The sequence below is a fragment of the Dermacentor silvarum genome, chromosome 4 (assembly GCF_013339745.2).
Source record: "Dermacentor silvarum isolate Dsil-2018 chromosome 4, BIME_Dsil_1.4, whole genome shotgun sequence".
Lineage (NCBI taxonomy): Eukaryota > Metazoa > Arthropoda > Arachnida > Ixodida > Ixodidae > Dermacentor > Dermacentor silvarum.
In genome coordinates this window covers 143,151,400-143,164,537 of record NC_051157.2, presented here as the reverse complement: position 1 = coordinate 143,164,537, position 13,138 = coordinate 143,151,400, and the positions used below count along the sequence as shown (strand labels likewise).

The 13,138-nt window shown below is 46.1% G+C and overlaps 1 protein-coding gene across 1 annotated transcript in view; it reads left to right on the top strand.

The window, feature by feature from the left end:
* Positions 1–10,865, top strand: part of LOC119450699 (DNA endonuclease RBBP8) — a 29,858-nt gene extending 18,993 nt beyond the window's left edge. The window contains exons 3-6 of the mRNA XM_037714225.2: positions 1,363–1,417; positions 5,940–6,027; positions 6,267–6,414; positions 10,400–10,865. Coding sequence (XP_037570153.1) covers positions 1,363–1,417; positions 5,940–6,027; positions 6,267–6,414; positions 10,400–10,467 — 359 coding nt within the window. The 3' untranslated portion in view covers positions 10,468–10,865. The remainder of the gene's footprint in view (positions 1–1,362; positions 1,418–5,939; positions 6,028–6,266; positions 6,415–10,399) is intronic.
* The last annotated feature ends 2,273 nt before the right edge of the window (positions 10,866–13,138 follow it).

The window sequence follows — 13,138 nt, the reverse complement described above, 5'->3', positions numbered from 1 at the left end:
TATACAAAAGAGAAGAGAATGGTAGAGAAGAGACAGAGAGGTTGCAGGTGGCTCAATGCAGAGTTCGATTGTGTAACTCAACTCGGGGATGAGTCACGCTGTTCATAACATCCTCGGAGAAGTGTTTAAGTGACCTGAGAATATCTACATAGCCCATGTCAAGGAGGTTGTGCATGATTTGGCAGTGGTTCAATGGGCTTTTGAGGAGGGTGTGGGATGGATAAAACAGGGAAGACCCAGTGACAGTGGGTACGAAGATGAAAACTGATGTGCTTAGCAGTGGAGTTGAGTCTATAGTATGGCCTCATGCTAACTCGTGCAGGAAGCAGCATGTCATCGGACAAGTAATCTCTGAGAAAGGGAACCAATACCAATGTAACATGTTGGGGTAGGTACCGATTGTAGTATATCCTGATGAATTTTATTTGAATGCATTCTATCGAGGCAGCGAGATACTGCCGTTTTAGCGAATTGGAGCTTTCCTTTGAATGGGTATAATGCACAGCTTTATCTAGACGTGAGAAGTTGCTGACCATTTCACGCCACACACTACTTTTAATGGTGTTGGAGTCGGCCATGTGTGACATAATAAACATTATAGCTTCTCAGTATATATGTTGCTGTCATGGCTATGTGTACACGAGCACTGAAATATTTGGGGAGCTACTTTTTGTGTTTTTGCATTCGGAGAACATAACATATCAAGATATAGTTGCGAAGTTTAAGAAAACTCAGCTGTCAAATTTACAACTCTAACTCGGCAATGAAAAAGATGTCACAATTCTTTAAATTGCACCTAATAATACACCTAAAGCGGACAAAATTGATACACTGCTCTAAAATGTGCCACTCATTTGTGAGTAGGGATTTTGCAAAACCCTCAAGAACTTTGTAAGAATTTCACGTAGGCTGTAAATTTATATATATATATATTAAATTTGTCGACATGAAATGCTTAACAAATGCAGTTTACGGAACTGCGATATCTGTTTTTGGTGCAGGGTTATGGTTTTGTAAACATTGCGCTTCAGTCATTTTTTTTCTAAGTTACCAACGTTAGGGAAATTTAGCAAAAAATTCCATGGCTTAAATCAAAATTCTGCTTCCTGGAGTCACTAGAATTTATCTTTCAAATGCAACAAATTTTAATCAAACTGCTCCTGTGTTGTCTCATAAAGCATACGGTACATTTTATATGCAGTATTTGTGTAGGGAAATTGCATTTGGCCCCAAGCTAAACTCTCAAGTTCTGCCTTACAGGTTAGTATTAGCAGGAAGCATACATTGTAACCTTTCCATATTCAAAGATGTCTGTGGAACTATATACCTCGCGGCATTCACACCTGCCCACCACTATTTCAGATTCAGACAATGCTGGAGGCAACCGTGCTGAAGAAGCCAGCAGCAGCAGCCAAGAGTGAGTTCTTTGTTGTTTAGCAAAGATGTGAAGTTGCATGGCTCTTTGATAGAAGAGCCAAGATTGAAGTTAAGCTTAAGTTTGTTTGTTCTTCAAGATGACACCTCAGTCGTGAAGATCATTGAGTGAGAAGTTGCGAGACATAGAAAATAAGCTTCTGTGCTCAGTCTTCTAAGTGCAGAAGTTTAATATGTTGTGGTAGTCAGTAAGTTGTTCATTGGTGCTGCATTCACGTGATGCATTGGTTGCATTGTGCTTTTAGATCATGCCACATTTACATCATGCTTTTTGAGGGAGGCATTGTTACATGCACTGTTTTGAGGAAGGCAGTGCTTAATTAAACACGAGACTGAAGTGAGGGGGCCAGCATGAGCAGTGACTAGCACTGTTCATGTTTAATGATGTGGTGCCGCATTAAATGTCAAGCTGTGAAACAGGAAACAGAAGAACACAGAAGGACAAGGCTGTTCAGATACTAACATGGTTCGGTAGCCTAGTTCCTTGCAAGCAGCGTAAGAGAGCAGAGACCCATGACATGCTCATCCCTGATTTTTTTTATCAATGGCAAAGGCTTCGTAGATTGTTCATGCATGTCATGCATGTGTGTCATGATTGCATATTAAAGGGGTCCTGAGCCAACCCTCGGGCTTGGTGACAAAAACGTTGTCCGCGGGTAGCATACGCTGCTGTGAACAACTCAGCCAAGTTTTGCAGTTGTGCGCAGCACGTGGAGCTTGCAAGTAGAGCGCGAAGTCACCTTTCTCTTGAACGCTCTTTTCAACAGAAGCCTGCTCCTCTCTTTTCTGGACGCTTTATTTCGTAATAGAGCGTCCAGAAAATGCGGCTGCTATTGGCCAACAGCTGACGTCAATCAAGACGGATGTTTGGATCAGTGCGTTTCTTCCTACTGTTACTGTGCATATTTATCAATGAAGTTTAATGAACAAGCTGAAGTAAACAAAAATCTGACTTTGATTTTCGATAATAATTACCTACTTCCCGAAGAATCTGACTATCGTCGGCTCACACTTGGTCATGCCCTGTAGGAATTAAACTTTGGTTACCCTGCTTTTCGGTGTTGTGGCTGTCGGGTCCTACTAATTTCGACTGGCTTTGAACACTCAACTAGCCTTGAACCACGCGAAACCGACAGTCAGACCTTACGCACACTTTCTTGCCAGCGTGTGCTCGCTCCTGGCTGCTCCTGGTTAGACGCCTTGGCAGACTTATTGATAGCGCTTCAAGATGCGCAAGTTGAATGTGGCTACTATCCGTCGGTCAAGCAGGTGAAGGACAAAGCCGGTCTGCACCACTGTTAGTCTGCAGCATATGAGTGCGAACTCGCACTCAAGCCCTGTCGTGCACAAAGAAAACGCTGCGCATACACACTACAGTTGCATGTAGGTGCGGTCTTCTATGTAGCCTAGATACCGTGGCGGCTGCGGGGTGCCGCGACGAGTCCACTGGCTAGCGCGCTGCGGCTCGCTGAGGGCAACTGCGTTTGGCTTGCGTTTGGCACCAAAATTGGAAGTAGTGGCATCTACGTTGACATCCACAATGAAATTTGAACTGCGCGTCATGGTGATGTTCAGTAGGCAGAGCGTTGTGGTCATGCCCTGCTCCGCCGTAGCCTTCGCATTGCAAACCATTGAAGCAGGAGTGGAAGCACCGCGAAGGTCGTGTTTTATTGGCAATAACTACGCTTCTGCTGAACGCATTGAAGTACTTTTTACTTCAAACTATTTCTGAAATAGCCTATTTTAACTTCAAATGCATTTCTCCACTTCGATAAACAGTGGTTCAGGGCGGCTTTAACAATACATGAAAATAAATGCGCTCTTTGAATTCCTTGAAAACTGGGGTTGGGGAGCGACTTTTGCATCGCAAAGCATGACAAGCTCTGATATTTTGCTTGTTGGCTCATGTCGTGGCCACTGTGGCTCTGTTTTTAAGCCTTGGACTCTAGAAATACCTGGAGGAGAGTTTAAGTTTCAGCCATTTGGTATCAACGATGTCCAGCACTGTCACTGCATGAAGCCAGACACTACTAATCATCATTGAAATAAGTGTGCGATATATGCCTGAAGGCTATTATAACATCACTACGATGGGCAAGCCGGCTTTGAAAGACCAGTTGAAGAGCATGAAGCAAATGTCCAACTAAGCAGCTGCTAAGCTGCAAAAAAGTGCAGCTAAGAAGATTTGAATACTATTTGTTATTTTAGCCTTTAGCATCCTTGAATTCTTTGAATTGTGCTTAAATATTGTACCTATTGTTCTGTGAAACCCTGCAATGTTGTAAAATTACCGATTTTTAGACCTTGTTTTTGCATTCTAAGTTGTATTGACACCAATAATTTTACGATTTTTCATTCACTTCTATAGTTTAAGGAAAGACTGTTTTCAAAAGATTACGACAGTCGCCGACCATTTTTACAGAGCTTGATTTTTCGGACCCGTTGATTATTCGGACTTAACTGCAGCAACGACACCAACTTATAAAACCAATGTATTATGGGAGCAGTAATTTTGGCCGCCGTTACATTCATAAATAAATGTCATAACCATGTCTGTTTGTATGCTTCGAAGATCATTCTTGTTGAGACTATAAAGCAGAATACCTGTCCCCATAACCATTTGTTTGTATGCGGCAAATATCATTCTTGTTGAGACTATAAAGCGGAATACCTGTCCCCATAACCATTTCTGTCTGTGTGCGGCAAAGATCATTCTTATTGAGACTATAAAGCGGAATACCTATCCACACAATCATTTCTGTTTGTGTGCGGCAAAGATAATTCTTGTTGAGACTATAAAGCGGAATACCTGTTCACACAACCATTTTTGTTTGTATGCGGTGACCACTCTTGTTGAGGCTATAAAGCGGAATATAGTTTCAGTTTCCCTATACAGAACAAAGCCTGCAAAGCATTATCAATCAGCATGTTGAGCAATCAATCATTTAGTATAATTAACCAGATTTTAGTATTTTTTATTTCAACTGTAGTATTTTTTGCATTCTAAGTTTGGAACATCTGCTATTGTAGTATACAGTCGGCACACTTGTACGTGACGAATTGCTTGTTATGAATTAGGCCTACTTGTAATCAGTTGCAATTGGTAGTTCTTTAATTGATCGATTATTTCTTTATGCCCACCATAATTCAGTTTGTTTCTTCAGTCATCAATTACATGTAACCAGTCACGCTATTGGCGAGACAAGCTGTAAGAGGCAACACAGCACTTGAATTTAGCGAGAACTACAATAGAATGCGAGTAGTCGTTTCCACGCAGCAGCCTCGCAGATGCGCATGGTCAGACAGGCAGACTCGACACTCACTATGCGCATCTTAACGGCAGGTCACGCAGCCTGTGTTGTCGGCACTGCATTCTGCATCTTGCGATAGTTTAGAGTTTGTATGCGGCACTAACGCCACCACACCAGAACGCTCACGTTCAGTGAGTTTGGATTTCGGATTTTCCATTGCTATTGGATGCTTGTTGACCTTTGTTTGCTAATTTCCCTGTCTGGTGTTTATACCTTACAACACTGCCCTTCCCTCTAGAGCGCACATCGAGAGAATTTTCAATGTAGTGCTGATGTTCTCGCAAGAAAACGAGGGAAGATGAATGATGAAAAGAAGGGCTGCAGGGGACGCTCTGAAAGGCCCAGGCCAGCTCGGTTATATTTACTGTATTTATGCAATGTTTATAAAAGTTTGAAGGAAAGTAATGTAGAAATAATCGATTACATTTAAATAATTGCTCAGTTACTTTCGTGGGGCAGTAACTGATCACTTTAATCAATAACATTTTTAATGAAGTAATTGAAACCGGTTATTTTTTTCTTCTTCTGTTTGAAAGTGTCATAAGCGGACATTCGAACAAATTGATTATGTGCCGAATTCTTGAACCAGATACTAATAAACTGTTAATGCACCCTTGATATGTTTACTTTTGTGTTTATAACTAAGGCGTAAAATGTGAGAGAAGAGAGAGCGCTCCATCGTAGGTGCCGATTCTGCATGTACGCAAGCCTCACGTAGGCAATGCAACTGTGCAGCAGTGAATGAATTAGAAGGGCCCACTAACTATATACCACACACGTAGTTTAAAGCCAGCTCAAAAAAAAAAAGAGTTATAAGATGCTACCTAACCAGAAGCTCGCTGCACTTGCTACCAGCGGATGTTTTTCTGTCCGACTATGAGCTGCGGATGAGGTTACCATAGCAACAAGGGGATCATAGCGAAAGGTTATAACAGCACCAAACAGCGATTGAATAAATGTTTCTTGGGCTTTGTAAGCTTGGTTCGGGTTTTGTTAGAACTTGAGGATTACACAGGCGCAAAGAAGTACTCGGACAGGCAAAAGAGCCGTCACGTATACTATACTCATTTATAATTCCTTTAGCCAAAGTAAAACATTTGTCAGAAAGTTGGGCTAGTTGGTATGGGTTCATTTTGATGTAATGGGGCCACATGAAGTAAACATGTGTCTTGCATGTCGCATGACTACGTACAGGGAGCCGATCAAGTATCACAACAGTCCCGTGCGCAAGAGGGCGGATCGCCAGCGGCTACCGGCGCACGACTGCAAGGAGTGCCAGGAGGTGAGCCCTATCCTGGCATGCTTTGCATGTGTGTGTCTCTTCTGCTTTCTCCACGGGGGAATCCGCTGGATATGTTAGCTCTGTGGTGATAAAGACACGCACACAGACACACACATGTACGTCTTTCTGGTAATGTGGTATTTCATAGAGTAACACGTATAGGGGCACGCTGAAGTTCTTTATTATCTAATCTGGGTCCTCCTCCTATTATGCTAAACGTGCTCACCGTGCGTTTGCAGTTCTACGGCCGGCTGGCCTTACCCGAAGCCCAGCGCAAGGATCTGCTGCGCAAGTGCTCGCGCCACCGGGCCCACTACGCTCCTCCGTCGACGCCCGAGAACTTTTGGGAGCTCGAATTTCCGGACACGCAGGAGTGCCGAGAGAGGGGTGGGTCTTTTTCCCCATGGACATGTTCACTGTATGACACCGACCAGTAGCTTTTATTTTGTGGCTGCACCGCCGCATCAAACTACCGTATAGACCACTTATAACGTAACCGCTTATAGTGCAGGACCGGATATAGTGCGGTCTTTTCAGACTCCCGTTAATTTTCCCATAGCACTCCATGTATACACGTATCGCTTATAGTGCAGTTGCGGGAAACGAAATACCGGTTACAGTGCGGCTGCCTGGGAGTATGGAAGTCAGCGGAGACCGCGAACGCTCCCCTCAAACGGGCGCCCCAAGGAGTGCTCGAGGAAAAAAGAAAGACGAAGTGCAGGAGAAGGGCACGTGGTGTGAACGAACAGCCAGTGAGGCTGAAACCAGAATCTTGAGTGCGAGTCGTGAAATATCACGGCGCGCATAGCGAGCGAGGGCCACGAAACTGCCAACGCCGGCCAATGCTCGTTTCACGATAACGGTAGTGAACGAAACTTCAGGGAGCGGGCCGGCACGGCACGGCGAAGGGCGCACGCGGAGACCGTGGAATGTGAGGGAGGAGGGCGGCAGGGAAGCGGATTTCGCCTCGGCAACTCCGCCGCTTCGGTGACTCCCCTCGCCCTCCCTCGTAACTCCCTCACTTCCGACTGTCACCGTGCGCCTCCCGTCGTGCACGCGCCGCCGCTCTAGCCGGCCCGGCGCCAGCTCCCCGAAGTTTTGTTTTCTGCCGTTATTGGGAAGCGGGCGTTTGCCGGCGTGGGGCAGTTTCGTTGGCCGGTCTAGGACAGCGCAGCTGCTTCCCTCTGCACCATAGCCGCAGCGTGCAAGGTCAACACGTGACTAGAAAGTAGAGGAAGCATAAAGGAGAAAGAAGGGTTCACTACCATTTTCTATGCGTGGCTGCGGTAGCGTGGCTGAGACGTCGGCACGTACATGCACCTTCCGGCGTAACGCAGACTCGGTGACCTTACCATTTGAGGCAGGGTAAAATTCCACCGCGTTCTTTTTTTTCTTTTTGTTTTGTTCGCGCGTGACATTGAGGGGTCTCTCCTAAGCTTTTACTCCATGTGCCGGTCGGAGGCGCCGCTGCGTGAATTATTTCGAATTAACGAGATTCGACTGTAAATTGAATGCAAACGTTCTAGCCGCATTCCTCGACTGTCGCATACATGTGGTGGCTTGGTGCACATGTTTAGCATATGTGCGGGCCTTGAAAATTGGTGCTTTGGTTATAGTGCGGTACCGCTTATAGTGCGGATATTTGCGACTCCGGCGACTTACGTTATAAGCGGTCTACACTGTACTCGGTCCCATAGATGGCGCATGCGAAGCTTCCCGATTTTATAAACTGTCCGTCCACTTGTTCGGCGAATGTTGTTTCGCCGAATTGGATTGAACCTTCTTTAAATGATTATTGACGCAAAATTTTTGTGTCCTGCTTTCTTGCTTCTTTTGAGGTAGCTGTCGATCAACTGCACAATTAATGGCACGATGCCTCAATTCAGCACCTCTTATGCGGCCCATTCAAAATGGGCATCAAGCACAGTGCGGCGTTCGGATGTAAAAAAGTTGCAGTTTCGCCCGAAAGGCGAAGCATCGATTGCGATAGCAAATTAGTAGATAGCTATACGAAGTAAGGATATTACTTTTATCTGCCGTATAAAGTTGCAAACATTCGCTTACTAACTAAAGTAACAAGCTCGGTCTCACGCGTGCACAGGCAAACATGACCACATCTCGCTCGATGACCGCGGAATCTCGCTGTCAAAACGCTGGAGTAAGGAAGCGCGGCAGCAGCAGCGAGCGTATTGACCTTTGTGCTGTCTTTCGCTTCAACGCGAACTAAACGTTGAAAGCACAGCGCATAGGAAGCTACCGGCACTAGTTGCACTTTGTCCACATCGCGAATCGCTTTGAAGATGAGGCCAGCGCGGGCGCACTTTTTCCATGTCGCAGATCGCGTTCAAGATACAGCGCCTGCACTGGCCGCAAGGCTCTGGGGAAGGGGGGTTGGGAGAGGGGAGATTGGGAGGGGGGAGGGGCGGTCTACTCTGGGTGGCCACGCTTGCTCGCCCGGGCCGCTGTATCTTGAAAGCCATCTGCGTCGAGGACACAGTCCGCCATGCGCTGTGTTTTCGCGGCCGCCCAGAGTAAAACTCTCACCCCTCTCTACCCTCGCCCCAGAGCATTGTGCGCGACGGCAGACGGCGCGCTTCCTTCCCACTTCCCTCCCTTGGGTGCGCCAGATTGAGCTGCGATCGCCGGCTCACCCTCGCACACTTTCACTCGCACATACAGCATATGGCGCGTGGCAACGCCAGCGGCAGAAATGCGCCAGGAGTGTCTATATAATTGCTATCATCACGTCACTCATCATGTCACTGAAAGCGGAGGTTGTGGTATCACAGACAACTTCAGAGCCTGCCGTCAGCCCAGCGCAGTGGTTGAAGACCATGCGATGGCCGTGTCGCCGAATGCTGCCGAATGGGCCCTTCCAATTGCTCGCTTCTCTTGGAAATGCAGGGGGAACACGCTCTCCGCTCTTTTCTCGTCGAGTAATGAATGTGCTAGGCTTGTGGCAGCACGGGCATAGTAGTGTGTATTTGTCGATGTTATCTGGGTCCACGTGACTATAACAAGACCACCACAGCCGGTCTCAATGACTTGATGAGTTCCCCTATTCGCGTCCAATGCCGCCCTGCACTTGGCTCGCCTTTTAAACTGATTGTTTTAAAAGAAAACGTAATTATTTATTTGTTGCGCTTTTAGGCAGGAGGAGGAGGGTAAAAAATTTTGTCAAAACCTATCTCGCGATGAGTGTCGACGTTGAAGCAATGAGCATTAAAGCGATATAGCGACACCCCGAATTGCCGCCAAGGCCGAAACACGTCATGCATTATGTGTGCGTACAGCCTAGCGGTCGACACTTGCGCTTCGGGTAAAAAATCCGTGCATGCGCTTATTGTTGCTGATCTCGTCACTTCATGCCGTTATAAGGCGCTGACATACCGGCCGTTCGACGCTTGCGTGGTATTGTTAAACATCTTGATGTCGTTAATTAATTGTAAGGTCTACACATCTTGATGTCGGCTGTGCAGCGACCTCGCTTGTCGGTTACGTCCGAGTACTGCCACTCACTGTTCAGTCGTCTCACTTGCTTATTCCTCCTGGGAAGCTGTGCTGTCCAACTCGGGCCTCGAAGCACAACGCAGTACCATCCGGCATGCTCAAGACATCGCGTGTTTAAACGGGGTCCTGCACTAAGTACTCCTCCTAATCTCGATACAGTAAATGTTTTTTTATTGCGATAGCAATTATATGGACACTGCATGCACATTTCTGCCATTGTCACACCGTTGCCGTGATGTTCCATATAAAGTCCACGTGTGATAACATCGCGGCCGCGCGCCATATGCTGGGGGTTCGCTCGCTGCTGCTGCTGCTGCTCTTCCTCTTGCCAGCGTTCTGATAGCGAATTTTCGCAGTCATCGAGTGCAATGTGTTCATGTTTGCCTGTGTGCGCGTGACACCATGCATGTGAATTTAGTTAGTAAGCGAATGTTTGTAAGTTTATACGGCCACCAAAACTGCTATGCTTACTTTGTATAGCTGTCTAATAATTTGCTATTGCAATTGATGCTTTGCCTTTCGGGCAAAACTGACTTTTTTTTCTCTCTCCTCCCTTATGGCACTCCTCTCGGAAACATGCTGACATAAGGTTGCGGATCTTGTGGAGGCGCCGGCGGGGTGCGGAGCTTTCTTTCGTCGACTTGTTTGCTCTCTCTGTACTCTAGGTAGTTGAGAGGGTAACCAGGCATTACAGATAGGTGAAGCGGGCGTTGACTGGCTTGCTGAACTAAAGGAAAATCGCTGGTAGATTGAGTTCAAGTAGAAGTTTTGTTTTGAGGCGTGAAAACTTATATTGTTGTCTGCCGAGGTGACTAAACGCTGAGTGGTTCTGTGACTTTCTTGATCTATGTCTCCTTTTCAGGTTACCTGAACGCTACGCAAAAGTACGTCTTTGGCTCCAAAGGTCTTCGTAAGGATGGCCGGAGGTGAATGTGCGGATCTACCTGAGATAGTCCACCGAAGTTGTTCCAGTTGGGTAAAAAATGGAAGACAAAAGTGCTTACCCGTCCATGACACAGGCACATGATCCTGATTGATCAATGCCTTGTCATAACATATTATTGAGGCACCATCGATTAAATCAAGTATGGATGAGATATATGGCTACTCGTTAGGCTGTCTTTGGAAGAACAGCTTTACTTTCGTTTCTTACGTCATTTTTAAACCTTCGTGTATTAATTTTCGAATATCCCTTCTCTTCCAGCAATCTTTGACACGTCATTCAAAGGATATTCCGAGATATGTTGTAAAGATATTAAAATGACAACAGCGCTGCTGATCGTTGCACTCATGTAATATACTGAATTAAAATTATTAAATGTTGTGGTGTGGGCACGTTGACTTCAAATGGCTGCTTACAATAGGAGCCATGCCTTGCAAGGTAAGTTGCAATGATGCCGTCGCAGCATGCCGTGCTGGGGGGGTGACACTTGGCTTCGATGCTCGGCATAATGTCACGTGATTGCTTTCCCTTCCGTAGCATGACGAGGCTATCGACTTGAGCGCGGAAAGTACAGAGTTGCAGTACGAGGAATATGGTGCTGTCCGCAGGCGAAACATGCAAGCAGCCCTAGGGGTGTCGGAGTAGGCGTTTTGAGGTTTTGGGGGAACGCCAACCGCTACTGCTGCGTCTCCTGGCGTCCTCCCGTACTCTTTTGAGGCCACTTACCTGCCCTGGGGGAATGTGGGCTGGTCCTCATACCTGTCGGTGTTTTCAGCGGCGAGTCCAATCTTGCCTTTGCTTGGGCTCTATAGACGATATGCAAAATCCGCAAATGTGCTTCTCCGCGCATCTCGTCTGACCAAGTTGGCGGACCTCAGGAGGTTGCTTTAGCTCGGAGACTCCTATATAAATACACGGGAAAGGAGAAATTGTTTTTCTCGGCAACCACTACAGCAAATTTGGTGAGGCTTGTTGTATTTGAAAGAAAAAGCTAAAGTATAGTGACTGTTAGTTGCGGATTCTTGATTTAGGCCGTAGACATTTGAATAAAAAATGTCAAAAATCGCAAATTTTCAGAAAGCTACACTATCAAGTTTACAGCTCTGTAACTCAACAATAACATATTACAATTGCATAAATTGCATCTAATAGTACATCTAAAGTGGACATAATTGATGTATTATACGCCACTCTGCAATATACCGTTCATATGTGAGTATGACTTTTGCAAAACATTTCTAAACATTGTAACACATTCACGTAAGCTGTAAACTTATCTATCGAGTTTGTCTGCTTTATACCTCTGTCACACCAGCACGCAAAAACTTTTACGCAAGTGGTCTTTTACCAAGTTGAAAGACATTTTAATGAAGAGGTGTTGCGCAGCATACACACGGCACCGACGATCTCATTTTAGTGTTTCCATCTGGACACACTACCGAAAGCGTGGCGCTAGCATTTGAAACAAAATCGGCCAAAATACACTGTTGTATCTCGAAACTATAAAGTGAAAACTTATTGTCTTACACGTTTTTCAAATAAATTTAACAACAGCTTCGTGCTTCCATTACTTTTAAACTTGCTTAAAAACAAAAAATCCTTGTAAGGACATTCATGCCCTAAATCAAAATTTCGCTTCAACAGTCACTAGAATTCTTCCTCACTAAAATGCAAAGAATTTAATTAAAATAGGCCGAGACGTCATAAAAAAATAGCGCATTTTACATGTATCTGAATAGGCAGCATCGGAGTTTGGCCTGAGCTAAAACTTCCTCTTGGGCTAAAATTTCAAACCTGGCGCGGTGTGTGCTCTGTGATGTAGCACTGACAATTGGGCGAGTTGGTACGGATGCATGGTTTTAGAACGGCGCAAAAAGGAAGACGACAGACGAAAGAACACACGTACACAAGCGCCGACTCGCAACTAAGGTTTATTCCACATCACAGAGCAGATTTATACACATCTGCTCTGTGATGTGGAATAAACCTTAGTTGTGAGTCGGCGCTTGTGTACGTGTGTTCTTTCGTCTGTCGTCTTCCTTGTTGCGCCGTTCTAAAACCGTGCTCTGTGATGCCACCATCACTGCTTCCCTTCGTTCCTCGCGCCATCCAAGCTTTCAAAACGCGTCCCCCACCTTCGACATTGCTATTAGTGGGAACTGGGCGATCTTGTTTAGGGCAAGTTAGATGGCGTGGGTGAGCTTGGGGCCGTGTTCTGAAACGTTCCACTTCGACGATAATTTGCCTTTCGCCTTCAGGTGCGCGCTGATTGGCTGTTTCAGCAAAATTGGATGAGCTGATTGGCTCGTTGAGCCCGAAGTCATTCAATTTTGCTCAACCAGCCAATCAGCGCGCGCCTGAAGGCGAAAGGTGAACTATCCCCGAAGTGGTACGTTTCTGAATATGGCCCCTGCTTACGGGGTTGCGCATGTCGTCTACTGCCACTCATACACCGCTACTCAAGATGTCTTCCCCAGCGGGATATGTCCTTGGTCACACGGCACACTGTGCTGCCAGTTAGGGATGCTGTGAAGGCGGTATGAATTGGCGACTATTGCTGCAAGAGGCCAACACGTTGTAGTATGTTGCTTAGCGGTCACAGCGTTGGCGCTGCTAAGTACGAGGTCGCGGGATCAAATCCCGGCCGCGGCGGCCGCA